The 22,116-nt window shown below is 55.6% G+C and overlaps 2 protein-coding genes across 4 annotated transcripts in view; one reads left to right on the top strand and one right to left on the bottom strand.

The window, feature by feature from the left end:
* The window catches only part of SHARPIN (SHANK associated RH domain interactor), a 47,755-nt gene extending 35,709 nt beyond the window's left edge, over positions 1-12,046 (bottom strand). For both annotated transcript variants that reach the window (XR_012666833.1, XM_075124852.1), the window contains exons 1-2: positions 11,784-12,046; positions 1,555-1,729 (exon numbers count right to left, since the gene is read on the bottom strand). Coding sequence is in view for 1 of the 2 variants with exons in the window: in XM_075124852.1 (XP_074980953.1) it covers positions 1,555-1,729; positions 11,784-12,020 (412 nt within the window). In the remaining variant the exon portion in view is untranslated. The remainder of the gene's footprint in view (positions 1-1,554; positions 1,730-11,783) is intronic.
* Positions 12,047-18,988: 6,942 nt separating this feature from the next.
* MAF1 (MAF1 negative regulator of RNA polymerase III) overlaps positions 18,989-22,116 on the top strand; it is a 45,537-nt gene continuing 42,409 nt past the window's right edge. The window contains exon 1 of one of the 2 annotated variants that reach the window (XM_048837116.2): positions 18,989-19,281. The gene's annotated coding sequence lies outside the window, so the exon portion shown is untranslated. The remainder of the gene's footprint in view (positions 19,282-22,116) is intronic. The other variant, XM_048837117.2, reaches the window with a different exon arrangement.

The following is a 22,116-nucleotide window of genomic DNA, read 5'->3' on the forward strand; positions in this document are numbered from 1 at the left end:
GGTGGGTGCCTCAGTTTCCCCTATGCATTTCTTAAGTATCTAGGTGGTGGGATAAGAGTGCGTGATTGTTGCAGAGCCTTAGAGGGCAGGTGTGATGCTGTCTGCACAGAGAATGGCCGACACCCTGTCTCCTGGCAACTGATGGCCTGGGCCCCTCCCCTGCAAGGTGCCATCTGAAGGTGTTGGAGAACAAAGAGATCAGGTGGTCTCCTTGCCTGAGAGAGAGACAAAGGCCAGAGGAGGGGCTGGAGGGAATTTCAGTTTGGAGCTGGCTGGGGAAACGGAGGGAGGCCCAGCATCGGGGTCTGGGCTCCCTGCCCCACAAGATGGACTTGACTGAGGGGGTCCTGTTGTCTGTACCTACAAGCTCTGTTTTGAACTGTGTTCTTGTCATCTAATAAACATTGTTTTACTGGCTGGCTGAGAGTCATGGTGAATGGCAGGAAGTGGAGGTGCAGGGCCCTGTCTCCCACACACTTCGTGACAACTGGTCGTAGCGATGGGATTAACTGCACACCGTGGATGGCGCTTCCTTCAGTAAGTGACTGGGAAGCAGTTAAACGAAGGGGGATTAACGAGGACCAGACGTGCTGAAGGCTCAGAGAGGAGCAGTTTCGGGGGTCAGAGAAGCTACACTTAACCCCTGGGAGTGTATGACTACTGAGAAGGACTGTTGCAGGAATGGGGTCCCCCTGGGGACTGCGGTGAGTAATTCCAGGGGCAGAGGAGTCTGCGGCTTGACCCTGGGAGAGAGAAGGATTGTTGCAGGAACAGGGTCCCCTTGGTGAGTGGTTCCAGGGACGGAGGAGCCTGTGGCTTGACCCTGGGGAGAGGTGGTTACCTGGAGAAGGGCTGGCACAGCAGAGGTTCTTCCTGGAAATTGTGGGGAGCTGAGAGCACACAGGCCTGCAAGTCCACAGCAACTTGGGAACAGCGGGAAGATGTATAACCATCTTCTTAGAGGGACCTGGTAGAGCTGTGCAAGCAGAGGGGGCTGCTCATTGGAAAGCTCACCAAAGAACAGCTGATTGCCCAGCCAGAGGAGGAGGATCACTCAGAGGAGCTGATCCCTGTCCCTGAAGGAAGAAGCCCAGCAGATGCAGCACGGGCACTGGTGCCTGTCCCGGCTGGAAGGGGTCAGACTGCTGCCGAGGGCCTTCCGAGGCCCCTCCTCCCTATGGATAGGGGAGGGACTGGAAGGAGCCCGGTGAGCACCGGGGGCACCGTGACCCACACGGCCAGCAGGGGGTCCTCACGGCAGAGCTCCCCATCGCTGGAACTGAGGCACCTACCCAGTATTCAGAGAAAACATGAAGAACATTCCCACTTTGTCACACCAGGTCAATACTCCCCACTCTGTCACAGAGGGATCTGCAATCTGCTCCTTGTTACATACAGCGGCTATGGCCGTGGGGCTCTGGGTGAGGTGCCAGCTGCCCTGGGCCAGGAGAAGCCTGGCATTGCCCCTGCATTACACCCCCTGCGTCTCTCTCTGTAACACATGAATGTTACCCGGACACAGCCAGCCCGAGAACCCAGCCTGCCACTGCTGACCTTTCTGCACCTCCCGCAGGGAGCTGCTGACAACCGTCCACCACTTCTGTGCCTCCCGCTCATCTTCGAAGTGAAACACCATCGGGTTGTCTGAGCTGCTAAGGACCGTCAGCTCGTGGCACGAGGTGTTCTTCACCGAGTACGAGATGTCTTTGAGGTTATACTCAGCAATGCTCTGGGGACAGACCAAGGAGAGGGTCATGAGGCCACCCTGAGGCATGAGCAAGGCAACATGCCTACCCCCTCCCCGCCACATACACACTGCTCTCTGGCCCCCGTCTTTGGCCAGGGCTCCAGTAACCTGGGACATTCCAGAGACCCTCTTACCGGGTGTTAAGGGCTGATGCTGTACTACGTGCTTAAGAAAACTGCTGCAGGTGAAGTTAAGCAAGTGCCTAAGTCTGCAGGATCACGGCCAGCAGCAGCTCCATCCCGAGAAGCTTCCATGCTGAGCGTACATGAGGCCGTGCTATTAAAATACTGGGCCGTGCACAGCTCACACGTTACCAAAACAGACGTGTTCTGCAGTCCTCCGCCTGTCCTGCACCGCCTCAGCCCAAGGTCTCTCACAGGAGCGTATTTCAGCGAGACGCAGCTGGCTCCATCACCACACAGCGAGGGCACCACCCACTGCCACTTCTATTTGCTACCCTCTGGGCACAACAAAACCACAACAGGCATCTAAAAAGAGTGAGACCTAGAAATGCCCTGTGCAGTGGCTCTTAGAGGAGACCTCTCCCCCAATCCCGAGGCCCCTCTGTAACAGGGTGGCCTTCCCCTATAAGGGCCACAAGGCCTGGGGCTGGCCAGCCCTGTCCAGTTAGCCCCACCTGTGCCATAATTTAGTTGCCTCCCAGGACTAATTGGGGTCAGGTGACAGCCTGAAACACCCGGGCCTCATAACAGGGCCCAGAGAACTCAGTTTGGAGGAGGAGGAAGCCTGGGGGCAAGTTGAGTGGCTGTGGAAGGTCCTGAGGGAAGGGCTGGAAGAAGGAGGAGACTCTGGGAAGCAGCCTGGGAGTCAGCCCTCTACCCCAGAGCAGAGAGACTTCAAGGTAGTCCAGAGCGGAGTCTGGAGGTGGGTGGGAAGAAGCCCAGGCAGGGCAGAAGAACCTTTGCTTGTCTGGACTTGTATTACTTTGGAAGGGAGCTGGAACTTCAAGTGACTGAGCCACGTGAATCTCCCAGACAGACAGAAAACCCTGGTGAGGAGAAATTGAGGAGGTTTGCAGTGCCATGTTCTGCCAGCAGGGGGTGCTACAATTAAGGCCAAAGCAGACTGCAAAGAGTGCCACAGGGATCTCATTACAGTGCGTGACAACAGAGCAGATGAAATTCAGTGTTGATAAATGCAAACATGAGAAAGCACAATCCCAACTCTACATACAAAACGATGGGGTCTAATTTAGCTGTTCCCACTCAGGAAAAAGATCTGAGAGTCAGTGTGGCTAGTTCTCTGAAAACATCCACTCAATGTCTAGTGGCAGACAAAATAAGCGAACAGAAAGTTAGGAACCATTAGGAAAGGGATAGATAATAAGACAGAAAATACCATAATGCTGCTATATAAATCCATGGTATGCTCACACCTTGGACACTGTGTGCAGGTCTGGTTGCCCCATCTCAAAAAAGATATGTTAGAATTCGAAAAAGGTCAGAGAAGCGCAACAAAAATGACAGGGGGATGGAATGGCTTCCGTCTGAGGAGAGATTAAAAAGGCTGGCGCCGTCCAGCTGGGAAACAGACGGCCCAGGAGAGAAGTGACAGAGGTCTATACAATCATGCCTGGGGTGGAGAAAAAGTGTGATTTACCCCTTCACCTAACAAAAGAGCCAGGGGTCACTCAGTTAAATTAACAGGCAGCAGGTTGAAAACAAAAGCAAGTACCCCTTCACACAACACAGTCATCCTGCGGAATTGCTTGGCTGGGGATGGCTTGAAGGCCAAAACTACAACTGGGTTCAAAAAAGAACTGGGTAAGTTCCTGGAGGATAGGTTCATCAATGGCTATTAGCCCCATGCTCTGGCTGTCTCTCAACCTCTGACCGCCAGAACCTGGAACTGGATGACGGAATGGATCACTCAAATTGCCCCGGTTACTGTTGGAAGACAGGATACTGGGCTAGATGGACCATTGGTCTGATCCAGTATGGCCATTCTTTGGTTCTAGCCACACCTATGACAGCGTCTCCTGTTTGTCAGACTGTCCATGTCCAGTCATCCTCTCTTCTGTCTAACCTGAGACTGAACTCCAGGGGGCAGGGACCTCACGTCTATGGCCTCTGACGGCCCATGCACAGCCATGGCCCAATATAAATAACTTGTCTGGAAAGTCTCACTAGTCTAGCCTTACTTCAGGTTAAAGCTACCCCTGGTGAAAGCCAGGCAGCTCTGGAGAGCTGGCTGTCCCTGCTGCCTCTCTCAGAAAGGGGAGAGGAGCTCCGCAGGGCCTCACTGCTTTCCAGATCTACCAACAGGCCATGCATTGCCTCTCACAGTTCAACCAGGGACAAGACAATAGGAGGGCAGTGCAGGCACCTGGCTGCGTTAGGGTTTAATGCTGCATGTAAAAATGGGGGAGGCGAAGGAGGTTCAAGGGACATTGTCTGTCTTTTCTTGTTTTAAGTTTCACTTTCTGTATTAAACACCCCCTGCCCCAACAGTTACTAGAGTTGAACATTTGAATGTATTCCTCCCCCCAGCAATCCACAAAGCAGGGGTTTTCTGTTTCTTCTCAGTTGGGCCCATGAAATTAGACCCAGGCCATTTCACTTTCTGGCTCTTGCATGCAAGCCTAATGCTGGAGCCTCAGCCACCATGGATGCAGGTGGGGGAGATTAAAAGGAGGAGTGACCTGGGTATTAGCTACTGTACTTGGTGATGAAGTGAGCTGTAGCTCACGAAAGCTCATGCTCAAATAAATTGGTTAGTCTCTAAGGTGCCACAAGTACACCTTTTCTTTTTGCGAATACAGACTAACACGGCTGTTACTCTGAAACCTGTACTTGGTGAGTAACTGGAAGCTGTATCGTGCCTGAGCCAATGAGAAGCCAGAGAGAGCAATCAATGACAGCCACACGCACAGCACTTGGCAGCAGGATCCTTACAGTGAAGCCATCACACAGAAGAGTGGGCAGGAAGGAGACCTCCTCTGAGGAGTGTGAGAATTCACACCCCATGCAGTATGACTAAGGGGACTGTCAGGATGAGCACATGACTGTCCTTCCTCATCCAGCCTCCTGGCTGCTTGTTACACCTGCTCCTGGAGCTGCCTCAAAGAGGAGACTAAGCGCTGGGGGGCAGGAAGCTCGTCTGTCCATTTGCTGCGTTAAGGACCCAGCGCACCTCTGGGTGCTGTAAAAGGCAGGGAGTTCTGAGATCATTTCTATCTGCCTCTTAAGCAAAGTCTGTTGTGACGGCTGTAAAACCTGGCAAAGGTCCAAGACAGGGATCCTCCCAAGAGGCGATGGGCAGGTCTCCAACCTAGCAGGTGCTCTGAGCAGGACAGAGGTCAGATATGGGAGAGGAAAGGGCCTGTGGTTGGAGGGAGTGGCTTGAACTGGCTGTGAGAGGAGAGAAGCCCTGCTGAGTTGGCCAGGCTGCAGGTAAGATCTGGGAGCGGTGAGCTACCCTTCCAAACCATGTCCGGTCTGAGTGTTACCCGGTGGTTCCACAGCCTGGCTGTGCTTGTAGTGGAAGTGGGGCTTTCATGAAGTGCCCTCACATGTCTTTACATTCACTCCCAATCCCATCAGCAGAGGAGAAAGTCATTTGCCACTTGCTTGCAGCACTGGAGCTAGGTTCATTGCCCTGCAGCCTGACACGGCAATGTCACCAGCCTGATGTGTTGCACAAGCCAGGAAAACCTGTTTCTTTAAAAGGGCAGATGACCGAAGTGCCATTGTGGGGCGGGCGCTGAGCTACACTGACTCAGCCTGTGCATTTCGGCTTAGAAAGGGGGGCACTGTTAAGCCTAAGATGCTACAAAGGAGGGTTTTTAGTGCACTCCCCTGCTCGTCCTGTAAATAACAGTCCAGTAGCAGCCTTACAGCCCGAGGGAAAATACCCCCAGCCAGGGTTCTGCAGACGCAAACCCACCCACCCACCCTGGAGGTCAGCTGTGCCAAGAGATGGGGTAGGGAAGGGGATTCACTTAAGAAGGCTCTTTTTTGAAATCCAACCCCAGACAGAAGCGAACTTGTCCAGAGTCCCCAGGTAAGCGATCAGAGGGGGAGACCGAGCCAGCGGAAGTACAAAATGAAGCTTGTCTCCTTTCCATTCACCCCCACTGGAAATACCGCAACACCCTCTACTAGGGGATGTCCCTTGCCCTCTATAATCCAGCACACACACGAGCCAGGCGTGCAGCGGAGAGCAGGCTCCTGTCTCATGGAAGGTAAGGGGCTGCACAGACACAGCTAAGCTACCAACGCAGCACAGACAGCAGAGAGCAGGGAAGGTGACATGACCTCAGCTTGCCCGGCCTAGGGAACATTTCCAGTGAAAGCTGAGAGGCCCTGGCCTTTACCAGATCACACTTCCTGTAGCAGCCTCCACACACTCAGCAGTGTCCCGAGAGACCCCCACACACCAATGGAAATGGAGAGCTTAGAGAGTGGGAGGGACTTGGAGGCAGATGAGCATCAGGCAGATGAGACAGCATAAAGGAAAGCACCCCTCAACTGAGAATCCCAGGGGCACTCTGCCCCTTTTCGGGCACCCCTCCATGGCACTAGCCCTGTGCACATCCACCAGAGGGAGCACTAGTGCAGACAGGGCACAAGCGTTTTTACCTGCTCTGCCCGCATTAGCGCTCAACATGACAATACTAGTGGGGCGGGGGCGATTTCCTATCAAACAGCAGTGCGCACGAGGCGAGCGGGGCAGGAGCCCCAGTCTGGAGCAGAGCAGTGCAGGGGAGGCAGGTGGCTAACTCGTTCCAGGCAAGCAGGGCGGGAAGACAGAGCTCTGGGAACAGGAGGAAGCTGTTTGATTGTATTTGGAGACAGGAGGTCAGGGAAGCGGAGAGAAGAGGTGAGGGGAGAGTGGACAGGATGCCCTGGCAGAGGCTGGAGGAGAGGTGGTCCTGCTCCCGGGCTCCAGCATCCTGGACCACCTGGAGTTGAGGGTGGGGGATTTAGGAAGAACGAGAGGGAATCCCAAAGCCCCCTTTACTGCTGGACCCAGCTCTTTCGCAGCTGGGAATGCCAGTGTGGATGTGCACGCACCAGCACGAGGGGCATATCTGCCCCCAGACTTGGGGCTTCGGCAGCAGTGAGGCAATCACCCTGAACGGGGATCTCCTCAGGAGCCACGGTTAGGGTGGATGCCCCGGCGTGTCCCAGTGACAGACAGACTGTCACGGGAGTGTTATGTGTCTCATTGTGGCACCTAGAGCCCTAGTCATGGACCAGAGCCCACTGCACTAGGCACTGTACAAACAGACCAAAGAGAGAGTCCCTGGCCCAAAGAGTTATAACCTAAGGATAAGATGAGACATTAGGTGGATACAGACAGACAGACTGACGGACGAGGAGGAAGAAACAACAAGAGTTATGCGTTGATCAGCATAAGCTGTGCTCTCAGCACATCATGCCCCACCTGTCAAGTATTTTGTAGGCATCAGGACAAAGGAGAGCATTAAGGATGTGGAGGAGGAAATGAGGTAGCTTTACAGATGTCTACAGGAAGCTCCTCCCCAGAGTGAAGGGCAGCACAGGAGAAAGCAGGAAGGGGCTTGTTTGAAAATTCAACAAGCGGGTGATGGAGGCTGGAATCCTGAGCTGACTGGAGGCAGGACTCAACCTTTCAGTACTGACTGAGAGGTGACAGGTAGTATGGGGACAGTCAAAAGGCCCTGAAAATGTAAACAAATAGCGTATGGTTGATGAGCTAGAGAAGGAGGAGCCAGTGTAAACATGCAGGTGGGTGGTGACACGGTCAGAGCTCCGGGCTGGGACAACGATCCTGGCAGCAGCATTTTGAGTGGACAGGAGCAGGGCAAGACCTCACGTGTGACAGCCAGAGAGAAGGCGGCAGTGAGAGAGGAGATGGTGAGAGCCTGGGTAAAAGTTTAGCTGTGTGGATGGAGAGGAAAGGCTGGATCTTAGAGACATGATGCAGAAATGTTGTGCATGATCTGTACAGTCTGGACGCGAGGCTCTAGAGAGAGGTCTGAGTTGAAGATGACACCCAGGTTACGGGCCTGCATGACAGGCAGAATGGTAGTGTTGTCCACAGTCATCAAGGAAGGAGGTAGCAGGGAGGGTTTGGGGAAGGGTGGAGATTAAGAGCTTAGTTTTAGCCAAGTTGAGCTCGAGCTGCCAGCTAGATAGCCAATGTAATAAGATGAGGCCCTGAAAAATAAACCCTTGGTATCAGAGGCCCGGTATGAGACCTAAGGCCTGAGCTAAAGTAATGGTCAAGACTTTGCTGACATAAAGCAAAGTTAAGCTGTGAGCCAGAGGCAGGCCCTGCTCACAGACGCTGGCAAGGAAAGGGCTGATGTTGCATAAGGATATGCTGTTGCATTGGATACCAGAGCCATACACAAATGGTACAAGAACATTCTTATACCATCCACATAGATAACAAGGACAGGGGCAAAAGGCTATGACGATGGATAGGGTTGTTTTGTTCTAACCAACGTGTACAAGGTGAGAGGCAGCACCTTACTGCGTAGAAGGGTGGTGCATTGTTACGTAAAGGGGTTGCACCTCAATATGTCAGGAGTGTTATGTAACTTGTTTGTACCTGTGTATAAGAATACATCCCTGGGTCCGGCCTAGGGGGCAGTGGAGTGTCCCACCCCTGACTGAGCTGTGTCCATTACAGGGGCACATATTCGTAGTACGTCCTGTAGAGTCTATAGGGAACTATTACTGTGTTTCGTTGGACAATAAACCGGGCCAGGTGCCTTCGTACCTTACCAGAGTCTGTGGTCTTTGGGGGTTCTCTCGGGGTCTGCTGTGTCAGCCTTCTGCGCAGAGCTGGGGCAGCACACAGAGGGAACACACACGCAGCCGACTGTTATCATCAGTTGGGGGGAGGGATAGCTCAGTGGTTTGAGCTTTGGCCTGCTAAACCCAGGGTTGTGAGTTCAATCCTTGAGGAGGCCATTTAGGGATATGAGGCAAAAATTGGGGATTGGTTCTGCTTTGAGCAGGGGTTGGACTAGATAACCTCCTGAGGTCCCCTTCCAACCCAACCCTGATATTCTATGATCAACGAACAAGAGCAGAGCACCACACCGGTAGCTACTGACAACATCCATGAGAAGAGGTCACAGAGACAGGCCAAGATTTCAGTTTGGATAGAGGGAAACAGGTTTGGGGCAGAGAGGTAGATGTCAGTCCTCAGCATACAGCGGGGAGGCTGAATTTGTGTTTGCAGATGAGGTTACCAGAGATAAGGTACAGAGGGAGGCAAGATGGGGACCAAGGACAGAGCCCACTGGAACTTCCACAGAAAGCTGCAGGCGGATGAGGAGGATCCCCCAAAAAAAAACACGCAGAGGGAGTGATTAGAGAAGCAGGAGAAGACAGTCATGGAAGCCAAGGGAGGACACGATTTCCAGAAGTGCACGGACAACTGAGCTGAAGGCGGCCAACAGGTCAAAGAGAGGAAATGACTGTTCTGAGCTTTAGCTAGGAAGAGGTCATGAGAGACTTTGGGAATGCTGTTTCAGTGGAGAGTAAGGGGCAGAAGAGAGAGGAAAGGGTTCAACTCGGGAAGCTCTTCAGACTGAAGTATCCAGGGCTGGCAGAGAAGGGGGAGGAGGAGGCAGTCAGTGCAGAGGGAGATGGAGTCAGGTGGCATCTCCACAGAAACGATGTGATGGTTGAAGCTGGGAAAGTTCAAGTCCAAGTCGGTGCTCCCAGAGGATAGGAAGAGCGAAGATGGAGCCTTCTGACAGCACGCAGCTATCAGCACTCAGAGCTGAATGAGTAAAGCCTCCATCAGAGAGTTAAAAGGAGACGTTAGAAAGGTGAGTTACAGCAGGAGAGGTGAGTGCTGTGGACACTGGCCTCTTGGCTGAGGCATTCATGGAAGACAATGGCCAAGATCTTGGTCCGTATCTTTAATGTGCTCCATGGCCTGGGCCCAGCGTAGCTAAAAGAGCCTAACGTTCCGGGATGAAGACCACAGTCGACAGCTCCACTCCTCTGGCACAATGGACTCTCTGCAATAAGGGTAAAACTCGCCTGTGCAGGAGACAGAACTTTCTCCGGGCCAGCCTGAGCCTGTGGCCTGAACTCCCCCACAACATACGGACCATCCTAAACCTCCCCACCTTCCACTTCAAGAGTTAGGCACATTTCTCCAACCGGCCTTTGCTGGCAGACACAGAGCAGTGAGTATGCTTAAACTACCAAAACAAAGCACCCCCCTGCACACACTTCTCCCCTGGGAAGAGGATGAGAGAACACACACCCCAGAACAGAGGCTGGTCGTGTCGTTTCATACAAGGCACTCAGACCCTACAGGCATGAGCACGGCATAAGAACGGACATAGAATACATGTCAGGCTGGGACCCAGAAGGATGTGAGGGGCAAGAGAGGGAAAGCTAACGTTCCTGTTTACCTAACAGAACTCTGCTTCTCCGATGCAAACGCAGCTCCTTCTCCTCACCAGCCTTGCCGTACACTGGGGGTGAGACAACCCTTCAGAATTCCCGTCCCACCAGACATCATCCTATACAACGGCCAGGAACTCAATCCCCTCAGTCAGAAATGCACACAAACCTCTGTTCTCACACACAGCAGAGACGAAGGACTTTATCACCTGAATTATTTTGCAGAACCCCTCAGGGCTGCCTCATCCTGAGTTACTGTACGTGATCCACAGCCATACACAGGTGGGGGGAATGTATTTCTAGCCCAGCCTTGAAGCAGAGAATGGCTGCTGCCCATGACGCTCACAGGGAAACCTGACAAGTGTTTGTAAAGATTGTGTGTAAACATGGACACTTGTGACCAGTGATGGGGGAACACCACTGGCCTCTGGAGGCCTCCCATCATCCCCAGAGCTGGGAGAGTGCAGAGCTGCCTTCCACACGGTCCCCAGTAGCTGCCTCGCCTGCCTTGGAGGAACCGAAGGCTGAGAAGAGAGTTCAGGATCCAGGGTCTATTCAGTCCTTGGCTTTTCTGCTGACACTGCCAACAAGGGGGTCAGCGAGGGCCAGTCTAGGTGGGTCCCTGCTGGGGACATCGGCTCCATGGGGCTAGTCCCACATGGGACCCCTAAGCAGCCACAGGATGGGAGATTTCAGTCATGAAATCCTCTTCTGGAAGCAGGGTCAGTAACCAGGTTCGGGCGGCACAGACCTGTGTAACTCCTGCCTCAAAAGCAGCTGAGCAAACGGGGCCCCTTCCTTCGGGGGGGTGGGACGAGTGGCGGGCCCTACCGGGGTGCAGAAACCCCAATGCTGAGGCAAAGAGAGAGCGGCTGGGATGGAGGAGCAGGCGCTGACTGACCCTGGAGAGGAGGGGGTAACTGTCCTCTTCAGACCCTTCCGGCCACAACCCCTGTAACCTCCAGTACCTGCCCTCTCCCCAACCCCTCAGTGCTTACCCCCTTCCTAGCTCCCTCAGTATGTGTCCCCGCCCAGGCCCTCCGCTTCCTACCTCAGTCTCCCCCCACCCCCTCTGTTCTTATGGCCCCCCAGCCTGCCTTGCCCCCACCCAGACCACCACCCCTCAGGTCATACCCCTCCAGTTCTTACCCTCCTCACCCTGAAACCTTTGTACCACCCCCTCAGGTCATACCCCACCAGCCCCCCAGGTTCTTACCCCCTCCTCACCCTGACTCCTTTGCCCCACTCCCCTCAGGTCATACCCCACCCAGCCCCCCAGGTCCTTACCCCCCCCTCACGCGGACCCCCTTGCCCCACTCCCCTCAGGTCATACCCCACCCAGCCCCCCAGGTTCTTACCCCCCCTCACGCGGACCCCCCTTGCCCCACTCCCCTCAGGTCATACCCCACCCAGCCCCCCAGGTTCTTACTCCCTTCCTTACCCAGACCCCTTTGCCCCACTCCCCTCAGGTCATACCCCACCCAGCCCCCCAGGTCCTTACCCCCCCTCCTCACCCGGACCCCCTTGCCCCACTCCCCTCAGGTCATACCCCACCCAGCCCCCCAGGTCCTTACCCCCCCTCCTCACCCGGACCCCCTTGCCCCACCCCCCAGGCTCTTGCCCCCGCGAGCCCCCCGCCCGGCCCCCCGTACCACGCTCCGGCGGGCGTCCGTGTGGCGCAGGGCGAGGCGGAAGAGCGGCTCCCCGGCGGGCCCGGGCCGCACGCTGAGCTGCAGGCGGAGCAGCGCGTCCCCGGCGGCCGAGGCCCCGGCGGGCGGCGGCAGGAGGCCGAGCGGCCGCGCCGCCCAGACGCGCACGGACATGAGCACGGTGGGGGGCGGCGCGGGGCCGCTGGGGGGCCCGGGGGCCGGCGCGCCCGGCAGAGCCATCGCCGCCGAGCCGAGCCGAGCCGAGCCGAGCGGCCGCCGCACTTCCGCGCCGGCCGGCTGGAAACACGCCCCGGCCGCAGCGTTCCGGGCCGCGCGGGACACGGGGCGCGGGTGGGGCGCGGGAGACGGGTGGGGCGGGTCGGGCAGCGGGGACGGGCACAGTCGGGCAGCGGGCGGGTTGGGGCAGCGGGGACGGGCACAGTCGGGCAGCGGGCGGGTTGGGCAGCGGGGACGGGCACAGTCGGGCAGCGGGCGGGTTGGGGCAGCGGGGACGGGCACAGTCGGGCAGCGGGCGGGTCGGGCAGTGGGGACGGGCACAGTCGGGCAGCGGGCGGGTTGGGGCAGTGGGGATGGGCAGCAGGCGGGTTGGGCAGCGGGAACGGGCACAGGCAGGCAGTGGGCGGGTTGGGCAGCGGGGACGGGCACAGTCGGGCAGCGGGCGGGTTGGGGCAGTGGGGATGGGCAGCAGGCGGGTTGGGCAGCGGGAATGGGCACAGGCAGGCAGCGGGCGGGTTGGGCAGCGGGGACGGGCACAGTCGGGCAGCGGGCGGGTTGGGGCAGCGGGGACGGGCACAGTCGGGCAGCGGGCGGGTTGGGGCAGCGGGGACGGGCACAGTCGGGCAGCGGGCGGGTTGGGGCAGTGGGGACGGGCACAGTCGGGCAGCGGGCGGGTTGGGGCAGTGGGGATGGGCAGCAGGCGGGTTGGGCAGCGGGAATGGGCACAGTCGGGCAGCGGGCGGGTTGGGGCAGCGGGGACGGGCACAGTCGGGCAGCGGGCGGGTTGGGGCAGTGGGGACGGGCACAGTCGGGCAGCGGGCGGGTTGGGGCAGTGGGGATGGGCAGCAGGCGGGTTGGGCAGCGGGAATGGGCACAGTCGGGCAGTGGGCGGGTTGGGCAGCGGGGACGGGCACAGGCAGGCAGCGGGCGGGTTGGGGCAGCGGGGACGGGCACAGTTGGGCAGCGGGCGGGTTGGGGCAGTGGGGATGGGCAGCAGGCGGGTTGGGCAGCGGGAATGGGCACAGTCAGGCAGTGGGCGGGTTGGGGCAGCGGGGACAGGCACAGGCAGGCAACGGGCGGGTTGGGGCAGTGGGCAGATTGGGGCAGTGGGGACGGGCACAGGCAGGCAGCGGGCGGGTTGGGCAGCGGGAACGGGCACAGTCGGGCAGTGGGCGGGTTGGGGCAGCGGGGACGGGCACAGGCGGGCAGCGGGCGGGTTGGGGCAGTGGGCAGATTGGGGCAGTGGGGACGGGCACAGGCAGGCAGCGGGCGGGTTGGGGCAGTGGGGACAGGCAGCGGGCAGGCAGTACAGGGGGCTATGGGCTTGTTGAACAGGCCACGGGCAGGTACATGCAGCGGGACGCGGCCGTGGGTGGGCACGTGGAGCGGGGCATGACCCCAGGTGGGCAGTACAGGGGGCCCTTGGCATGTGTAGCAGGTCACGGACAGGCATGGGCCATGGCGCACAGGCTACGGGCAGCCACTACAGTCATGGGCAGGTGCTTGCAGCGGGGCACAGGCCGTGTGGGGGCAGTACTGTGGGCCACAGACACGTACAGCCAGTCACGGGCCGGCACGTGCAGAGGAGCACAGGCCATGGGCAGACACATGCCACAGGGCACTGCCCATGGGCAAGCAGTACAGTGGGCCACAGACGCATACCGGAAGCCTCAGGCAGCCATGTGCAGAGGGGCACTAGTCACGGGCGGGCAGTACAGTGGGCCGCGGGCACATACAGCCGGCCACAGCAGGCAGTACAGTGGGGCAAGTCCATGGGTAGGTAGTACTTTAGGCCTCAGGCAGGCACGTACAGCTGGCCACAGGCAGGCACATGCAGTGGGGCACAGGTCACGGGCGGGCAGTACAGTGGGACACGGGCACATGCAGCAGGCTACCTTTGCACATGTGAAGCGGGGCACAGGCCATGGGTGGATCGTACAGCATGCCTCGGGCAGAGACGTACGGGGGGCACAGGACATGGACAGACACATACAGCAGGACACAGGTGTGCATGTACAGCCGGGCGTAGGCCGCAGACAGGTGCAGTAGGGCACATGCCTTGGTCTGACAGCAGGACACATGCCCAGCCTTGCTGCACAGTTACCTTGGCACAAGGTCTCCCCATGTGCCAGAGCATAGCAGGGTTCCAGAAAAGATTGTTTAGATCACACCTCCAACCTCCCGTCTGCTGTGACATCTACAAAACACTTGACCGTGGTTCAGCTGCTGGAGGAGACCAGTGCCTGCCATGCTGACCACTGGCGGCTGAGTGTTTCCTTGGGCTTCCCTGTCACCTCATGTCTTCCACATCGATATAAACTCTGGGGCAGGGACTGTCTTTTAGTTCTGTTTGTACAGTGCTAGCATACTGGGGGCCTGGTCTGTGACTAGGATCCTCGGTGCTACCAGAATACAAATAATAACGAATTAGAACGTCCACGTAGCCTGGACTCAAATGCTCCTGCTTCGGGGTACAAACCAGCCACGGGCTGACAGGGTATAGGGCGTAGCTTTCTTCAGGGGCACGTTCACAGTTTCCAAGGCCAGAAGGGACCACTCTGATCAGCCTGTCTGACCTCCTGTGTAGCAGGCCAGAGGACTGCCCCGAAACAATTCCTTTTAAACTAAAGCAGATCTTTTTTAAAAAGTCCTACCTTGATTTAACAGTTGTCAATGATGGAGAAGCCACCACGCCCCTTGGTAAATTGGTCCAATAGTTAATTACTCTCACTGTTAAAAATGTATACCCTATTTCCGATCTGAATTTGTCTCGCTTCAACTTCCAGACATTGGATCGTGTTAGACCTTCCTCTGCTAGATCAAAGAGCCCATTATGGTCTAGTTATTACTTAGTCCTGCCTTGAGTGCAGGGGATTGGACTAGATGACCTACTGAGGTCCTTTCTAGTCCTACGCTTCTGTGATTCTATGGTTATTAAATATTTGTTCCCCTGGTAGGTACTTATAGACTGTGATCAAGCCACCCCTTAACCATCTCTTTTATGCTATAACAGATTGAGCTCCTTGAGTCAGTCTCTATAAGGCAGGTTTTCTAATCCTTTAATCATGTTCATGGCCCTTCTCTGAACACTCTTCAATTTTTCACCATCCTTCTTGAACTGTGGGCACTAGGCTTGGACACAGGACTCACACTGGTGCCAAGACAGAGGTAAAATAGCCTGTCTACTCCTACTCAAAATTCCCGTTTATGCATCCACGAATCATATAAGCCCTTTTGGCCAGAGCATCAGACTGGGAGCTTGTGTTCAGCTGATTGTCCACCATGACCCCCAACTCTTTTCCAGAGTCCCTGCTTCCCAGGATAGAATTCCTCATCCTGTGAGTATGGCTGTGACAGTCTGTATCCTTATGTTCACCCTTTTTACAAAGCTATAATAGATTTTGTACAAAGTATGTCTTATGAGGTACAATTTGGAAACTCATAATGTGCTGATCATTATTGTCCTGGTAAAATATGTGTGACAACGTTGTTTGTAAAGTGATAAGACTCTACTATATAACATTACTAAGACATATTCCAAATTTAGAAGAGCAGGCACAAACCAGTTCCTCAAAGACAAAAGGCAAACTGAGGCCTCAGCCAGGTGTCAACAAAATCAAAATGGACTGTCACCTGGTAAAGTGGCCATTCTTTGGCAAGAAAAAGGGTGTAAGTGAGAAATGTACATGTTGGCAGAGAAACAGCTGGAGGTTCCTGTCCCACAGACTGTCGTCTCCTGAACCTCAGCTGACTTTCAAAGAAACAGAGCTATAAGAAAGGGGAATGGCGGCGCCAAAATCTCTCTCCCTTCATTTCTACTCATGGCATCAACAACACCTGAAGGACAAGGAAATGAACACTGAACTGGGGGAGGGGTCCTGACTGAAAGGATTCCAGCCAGCAAGACTGCTAAGGTATGTGGTGAGAGAAACCTTTGCTTTGAATTCACATAGCTTGTTAAGTTAGGTATTAGATACATTTTTCCTTTTATTTACTTTGTAGCCAATTCTGACTTTTATGCCTCGTTATTTGTAATCATTTAAAATCTATCTGTAGTTAATAAATTTGTTTTTGAAGTTTTACTCCATCTGCGATAACAAGGTTTGTGCCTTTCATTTTCTATTAACGAAACAACGGACTTTCTATGAGCTTCTCTTGTCCAGGAGGGCACTAGGCAGTACCAGATGCACATTTCTGGGGAAAGTCTGGGACTGGGAGTTTGCTGCCGTTGCCTGTAAGGTAATTCAGGAGTAGCTGGCTAGAGCACTCATACAGTGTAGCTGGGGGTGATTTACATGCTGGAGGCGTGTGGACGGACCAGTAGTAGTGGTTGTCACAGCGAAGCAGTGTAAAAGGCACCCCAGGTTGGAGAATTAAGGGACACAGCTGTCCATCAGTCCAGATTGTACCCTGGGTAATGTGGCAGTGACCTACAGTCTTTGTTCCTAGATGTCTGACCTCACATTTGGCCATTTAAAAATGCATCATGTTTGCTTGTGCCCAGCTTATCATGTGATCCAGAGCACTGTATAACTGACCTGTCCTCTTCATTATTTACTGCTCACAAATGTTAGTGCACAAATGTTTGCCCAGGGGTTCCTTCCACCTGCCTCTGAAGCATCTCTGACAGGCTACTGTCAATGACCGGCTACTAACCTACCAGGACCACACTGGCTTTTATGAACTGCTTTGTCATTGTAATAAAAACAGAAGAGTAGTTAATTGGCTAGCTTGTATGTGCACCACTGCCCAGGTCGAAGAGAAGCACAACTGCTCCAGTGTGTGTCATGGGCCCTACGCTGGTCTCTGCTAAAGGAGATTCTTCTGTAGCTCAAGTAGTAGGGGCCTATGCAGGAGGAACTCGGGCTCTCCTTGCTGTTACTGCAAAGTTGTGAGTAGCCCACACCATGTGCATGTTACAGCTGCGTGTTCTCCATTAGGAGCTCACGGAGCTTGGCTGGGAAGCACGAAAGACCTGTCCAATGCAAGCCCTCAGAGTCAGCCTTGCAAACATTCATTCTTGCCTGTTTTGGTCTGGCAACATCCAAGGAAAATCATATTCGCTCAGTTGGGGCTGAAATCTCACACCTGCCCACCCCTATTTTCCCCAGGCAGGGTCATAACCCTCTTGATTTCTTGTTGGCAGAAAACAAAATAGAAAGTGCTTGGGCTTATCTCAACTGTGGGGTTTGACGTGGTATGCCAGGGTGCACAGCCCCCTACAGAGCTGGCAGAGAGAGGGTTAATCATCTCTTCCCAGCCAGAGGAAGGAGTACAGCAGCAGTACAAATGGACATGAAATGAATACGCCGTCCTCAGGGAAAAGAATGTCTAGGTTCTGATTTGCAGAGTGTCAAGCTCCCATCTAAGTGCCATACAACAATTAAAGATCACACCGAGTGGCCGTTTTCTCACAGTTTCCTTTGTTCCTGAAGCCATTTCTGGGTGGTTGGCTTTTTTCATTTATTTTTTAAAATTCTTTCTTCCCTTCTACTTCTTCCCCTCTAAAGTCCCCAGTTCTTGGCTGATCTGTTAGTGGGATGTGTCATGTGGTCCTTATCAAAGAGGCGGGCCTTGCGTTCAGATTGGGACATGGTCAGGTTCATTTTCAGCTGCTCTCCTTGGTGTCCCAAAGCCGGGTCCTGCCGCTCGAAATGCTGTGTTCCATGCACCTGTCTTATCTCAGTTCTTGGTTTAGTGTTCCTGTCGAGCGCAGCTGTCTGTGAAGCTCATAAGTGTCTGCATAGTTTTTGAAGCAGCTCACACCATTGAGTACCTTTTAAATCAGGACCTAACTTTAAATTCACCCTGGAAAGAGACAGCCAGTTAGCCAGCCAGCGTCTGTGCAGTCTGCACTCTGCTCAGACCTCTGTTGACTAACACAGCTGCTATGTGCTAAGTTTCAACTTCCTGATGTTACCCTATGGTGCAAAGGCCCTTATCCGAGAGCAAAGGGTGTGAGCTCCTACATCCTATGCCAGGGATAGGCCAGCCTGAGAGGCTGGGGCTGGTATCAGTTGCTGGAAAGGATGGGTCCCCCAAGGGGGGGAGAGGAGTTATTGGGCAAGAGGTGAAATAAGGGTGGGGAATTGATGGGGAATGTGTGCAACGGACCTGGGCGGGGGCAGATCTGGCTGGTGGGTGAACCCCCCCTCTGTGGAAGGGGTGGGGGGAAGCGGTGCCTAGGCTGCTCCTGTCAAGGTAAGGAGGACAGGCCCCTCCCTGGGGTGCCGTGTGCCTAGGCTGCCCCTATGGGGGGTGCAGCGGACTGACCCCTCCCTGGGGTGCCATGTGCCTAGGCTGCCGCTATGGGCGGTGCAGGGGCCTGGCCCCTCCCTAGGGTGAGGTGCCTGGGATGCCCCTATGGGCGGTGCAGGGGCCTGGCCCCTCCCTAGGGTGGGGTGCCTGGGATGCCCCTATGGGGGGTGCAGGGGCCTGGCCCCTCCCTAGGGTGGGGTGCCTGGGATGCCCCTATGGGCGGTGCAGGGGACTGGCCCCTCCCTAGGGTGGGGTGCCTGGGATGCTCCTATGGGGGGTGCAGGGGCCTGGCCCCTCCCTAGGGTGGGGTGCCTGGGATGCTCCTATGGGGGGTGCAGGGGCCTGGCCCCTCCCTAGGGTGGGGTGCCTAGGATGCACCTGTGGGGGAATGCAGGGGAATGGCCCCTCCCGGGAGCCGGGGCAGGGACACGCCCCCTGAAGCCTGTCTCCCCCTCCCCCCTCTGTCTCCCCGGCCGGAGCAGCGGGGCGAGGCCACCCGCACTGGACTGACAGCGGCTCCGGCTTTGTCCCAGCCAGCCAACCAGGGCCTGAGAAGCCGCAGCCAATCAGATGCAGGCTCTCTCCCGTCGGTAGGGGGGCCTCTGAGTTTGATTTGCATCCGTTCTAGCCAATACGAGGTTACGAGTCCGATGATTGGCCTTTCTCTCCTCCAATAGGAATGGGCGGACAGAGGGGGCAGCGGGTCAAACGCGGCGGGGGGGCGGGGCTCTTGTTGTCGTCCGGCGCCTGAGGAGACGGGCCGGTGACCGCCGCTAGCCAGGGGAGTGCGCGCTCCGTCGGTCAGTCGCTCCACCCCGGTTAGCCGGGGACATGTCGAGGCGGGCGGAGGCCCGGCGGGCCGCGGCGAGGAGTCGGACGGCGGCCGAGGCGGAGGCGCCCTGCTCGAGCTTTCCCCGCCCGCTCTGCCGCTTACAGGCGCCCAGGGAGTGAGGGAGCCGCCGCCGCGGGGAGACCGGCCGGGTCTGAGCCAGCGAGACGCGAGTAGGTCCGTGCCCGACCCCTCGGAGCCGCGGGAGCCCGAGGACTACAACTCCCAGGCTGCACTGCGCCGCACGGGACAGGGCGGGCGGAAGAGGCTGGGCCCGGGGCGACGCTTTGCATGCTGGGAGTTGTAGTCTGATCACTGGGCCTCAGGCTCCGGTGACGCACGGCGCGCTGGCAGGTGCACCCTCCCCCCGCCCCCCACCGTGAGGTTCGTAGCCTTCAGGGGCTGCGTTCCAGGGCCTCACGGCGTGGTGCATGGTGGGAGCTGTGGCCCCCTGGGGCTGCACCCCTGGAGGGAGGGGCTGGAGCGTTGCACGGTGGCAGCTGCGGACCTCCAGGCCCGAGGCGGTGCCCTCTGGGATGGAGCGCAGCATGCAGCTGGGAGCGCCTGGGGTGTGTGTGGTGGGGGGGTGCTAGGGTGGGATGGAGCATTGCATGCTGGGAGTTATGGGGCTGCCATGGGTGGGTGCCTGCTTTGAGGTGTGCCTCAATCCGGATCTTGTGGCACTGTTGGGATGGAAGGTCTCACGCCCCTTGCCTGCCACAGTGCAGTGAAATTTGCACTCGCTCTGGATTGTATCATCCTTGAGGTCAGCATCTCAGCATTGCCCACAGTGACTGCCCCCACTGACAGTATCCACAACCAATTCTGCTTGTCTCAAGAGTAGGTTTTATTGGTAAGTGACAGAGAGCGGAAAAACGTACATTCAAGGATAGGTACTAGGTATTTAACTGGGAATTGGTCCTGCTTCGAGCAGGGGGTTGGACTAGATGACCTTCTGGGGTCCCTTCCAACCCTGATATTCTATGATTCTAAGTGAAGCTTTGTTGGGTATTTATGTGGCCCTATCACCATGCTAGATAGGGAGGCTCTAAAGTTCAGCTACAAAGTTTTGCATGCCTCAGAAATCTTAGATGACAGGAGAAAAGTAATCTCACAGCCTAAATGCTGCCTCAGCGTCCCTGCCAGTCTCCTGTCCCAAGGAAGTGTTCTGTCTTTTGGTAAGATAAGGCTCTTGCATCTAGGGAGGCAGGGTACCTGTTATATCAGCTACCAAAACCAATTTCTTCTGACCTCTGCTTCTCCCCAACAGGTATTGAGGTTGGGCAACATCCTTGTTAGATTGCCACTTCTGTTACCATGGGCAGAGCCATCCTTCTTTTACTACCAATAAACACACCTAAGGCACATCTGGGACAAATCCCTGAATGCGCAGTGCCTGTAATTAGACTTAGTCACATGTAAGATACATGGTATATTTTATGGCACTGTTGGCTCAGAGCTATCCTTGCTTGATTGAGTTGATTCCTTGGTTGTTAAATTTGACAGTAATGCATTTTAGGCACAGGTGTTTTTAGTAAAAGTCATGGACCGGTCACGGACAATAAACAAAAATTCACCGCATGTGACCAGTCCATGACTTGTACTGTATACCCCTGACTAATCTTGGGGAGGGGGGCAGTCTGGGGGTGCTCAGGGGAGCCGGTGGACTTGGGTGCCGTGAGTGCTTGGGGGAGGGGGGTGGCCTGGGGTGTGTGCGCCATGGGCCCTCAGGGGAGGGGGCGACCTGGGGGACGGGGGCAACGCGCATGCTTAGGGAAAGAGGGGTGGCTGGGGGGTGCCCAGTGCCTGTGCTGGGCATGGGTGGTGGCCTGGGACCCACGCTGGTGTTGTGGGGGAGGGTGGGTGATGGTGTGCGGCCCGGGACCCACAGTGCTGGGTGGGGGCAGGTTGGCGGGGCTGACAAGCTCCCTACCTGGCTCTGTACGTCCCTGGAAACGGCAACATCCCTCATCCCCTAGGCAGAGGCGTGGCCACGCAGCTCTACATGCTGCTTCCTCCCTGACCGCTGGCTTCGCAGCTACCATTGGCTGGGAACTGCGGCCAGTGGGAGCTGTGGTGGCGGTGCCTACAGGCGGAGGCAGTGCGCAGAGCTCCCTGGCCATGCCTCCCCCTAGGAGCCAAGGGATGTCGCTGCTTATGGGGAGCCCTCAACCTATGCCGCACCCCAGCCCCCGCTCAAACTCCTCCTGCTGTTGGGGAGGGTGCAGTGGCCGGTACAGAGGTCACAGAAAGTCACAGAATCCATGACTTCCGTGACAAACTCTCATCCTTAGTAATAAGTCTTCAGGACCAGATAGTATTCGCCCAAGAGTTCTGAAGAAATTCACATTTGAAATTGCAGACCTACTCACTGTAGTATGTCACCTATCTCTGAAACAAGCCTCTGTACCAGATGACTGGAAGGTAGCAAATGTAATGCCAATTTTTAAAAAGGGCTTCAGCTGTGATTCTTGCCACTTGTAGGCTGGTAAGCCCAATGTCAATACCGGGCAAATTGTTAGAAATTATATTAAAGAACAGAATTATTAGGCAGACACACACACAATTTGATGGCTTTTGTAAAGGGAAGTCATGTTTCACTAATCTATTAGAATTATTTGAAGTTGTCAACAAGCACATGAATAAAGCTGATTCAGTGGATAAAGTGTACGTGGATTTTCAGAAAGCCTTTGACAAGTTCACTCACCAAAAGTTCTTAAGGAAACTGAGTAGTCATGAGGAATCTCTTCTCATGGATCAGTAACTGGTTAAGAGTTAGGAAACAAAGAGTAAATGTAAATTGTCAGTTTTCACAATGGAGAGAAGTAAACCATGGGGTTCCCCAAGGCTCGTACTGGGACCTGTGCTGTTCAACATATTCATTAATGATCTGGAAACAAAAGTGAACAGTGAAGTGGCAAATTTGCAGATGATATAAAATTACTTGAGGTAGTTAAGTCCAAAGCTGACTGCAAAGAGCTACAGGAGAATCTCACAAAACGGGTAACTGGG

The sequence above is a fragment of the Caretta caretta genome, chromosome 2, assembly GCF_965140235.1.
Source record: "Caretta caretta isolate rCarCar2 chromosome 2, rCarCar1.hap1, whole genome shotgun sequence".
Taxonomy (NCBI): Eukaryota; Metazoa; Chordata; order Testudines; family Cheloniidae; genus Caretta; species Caretta caretta.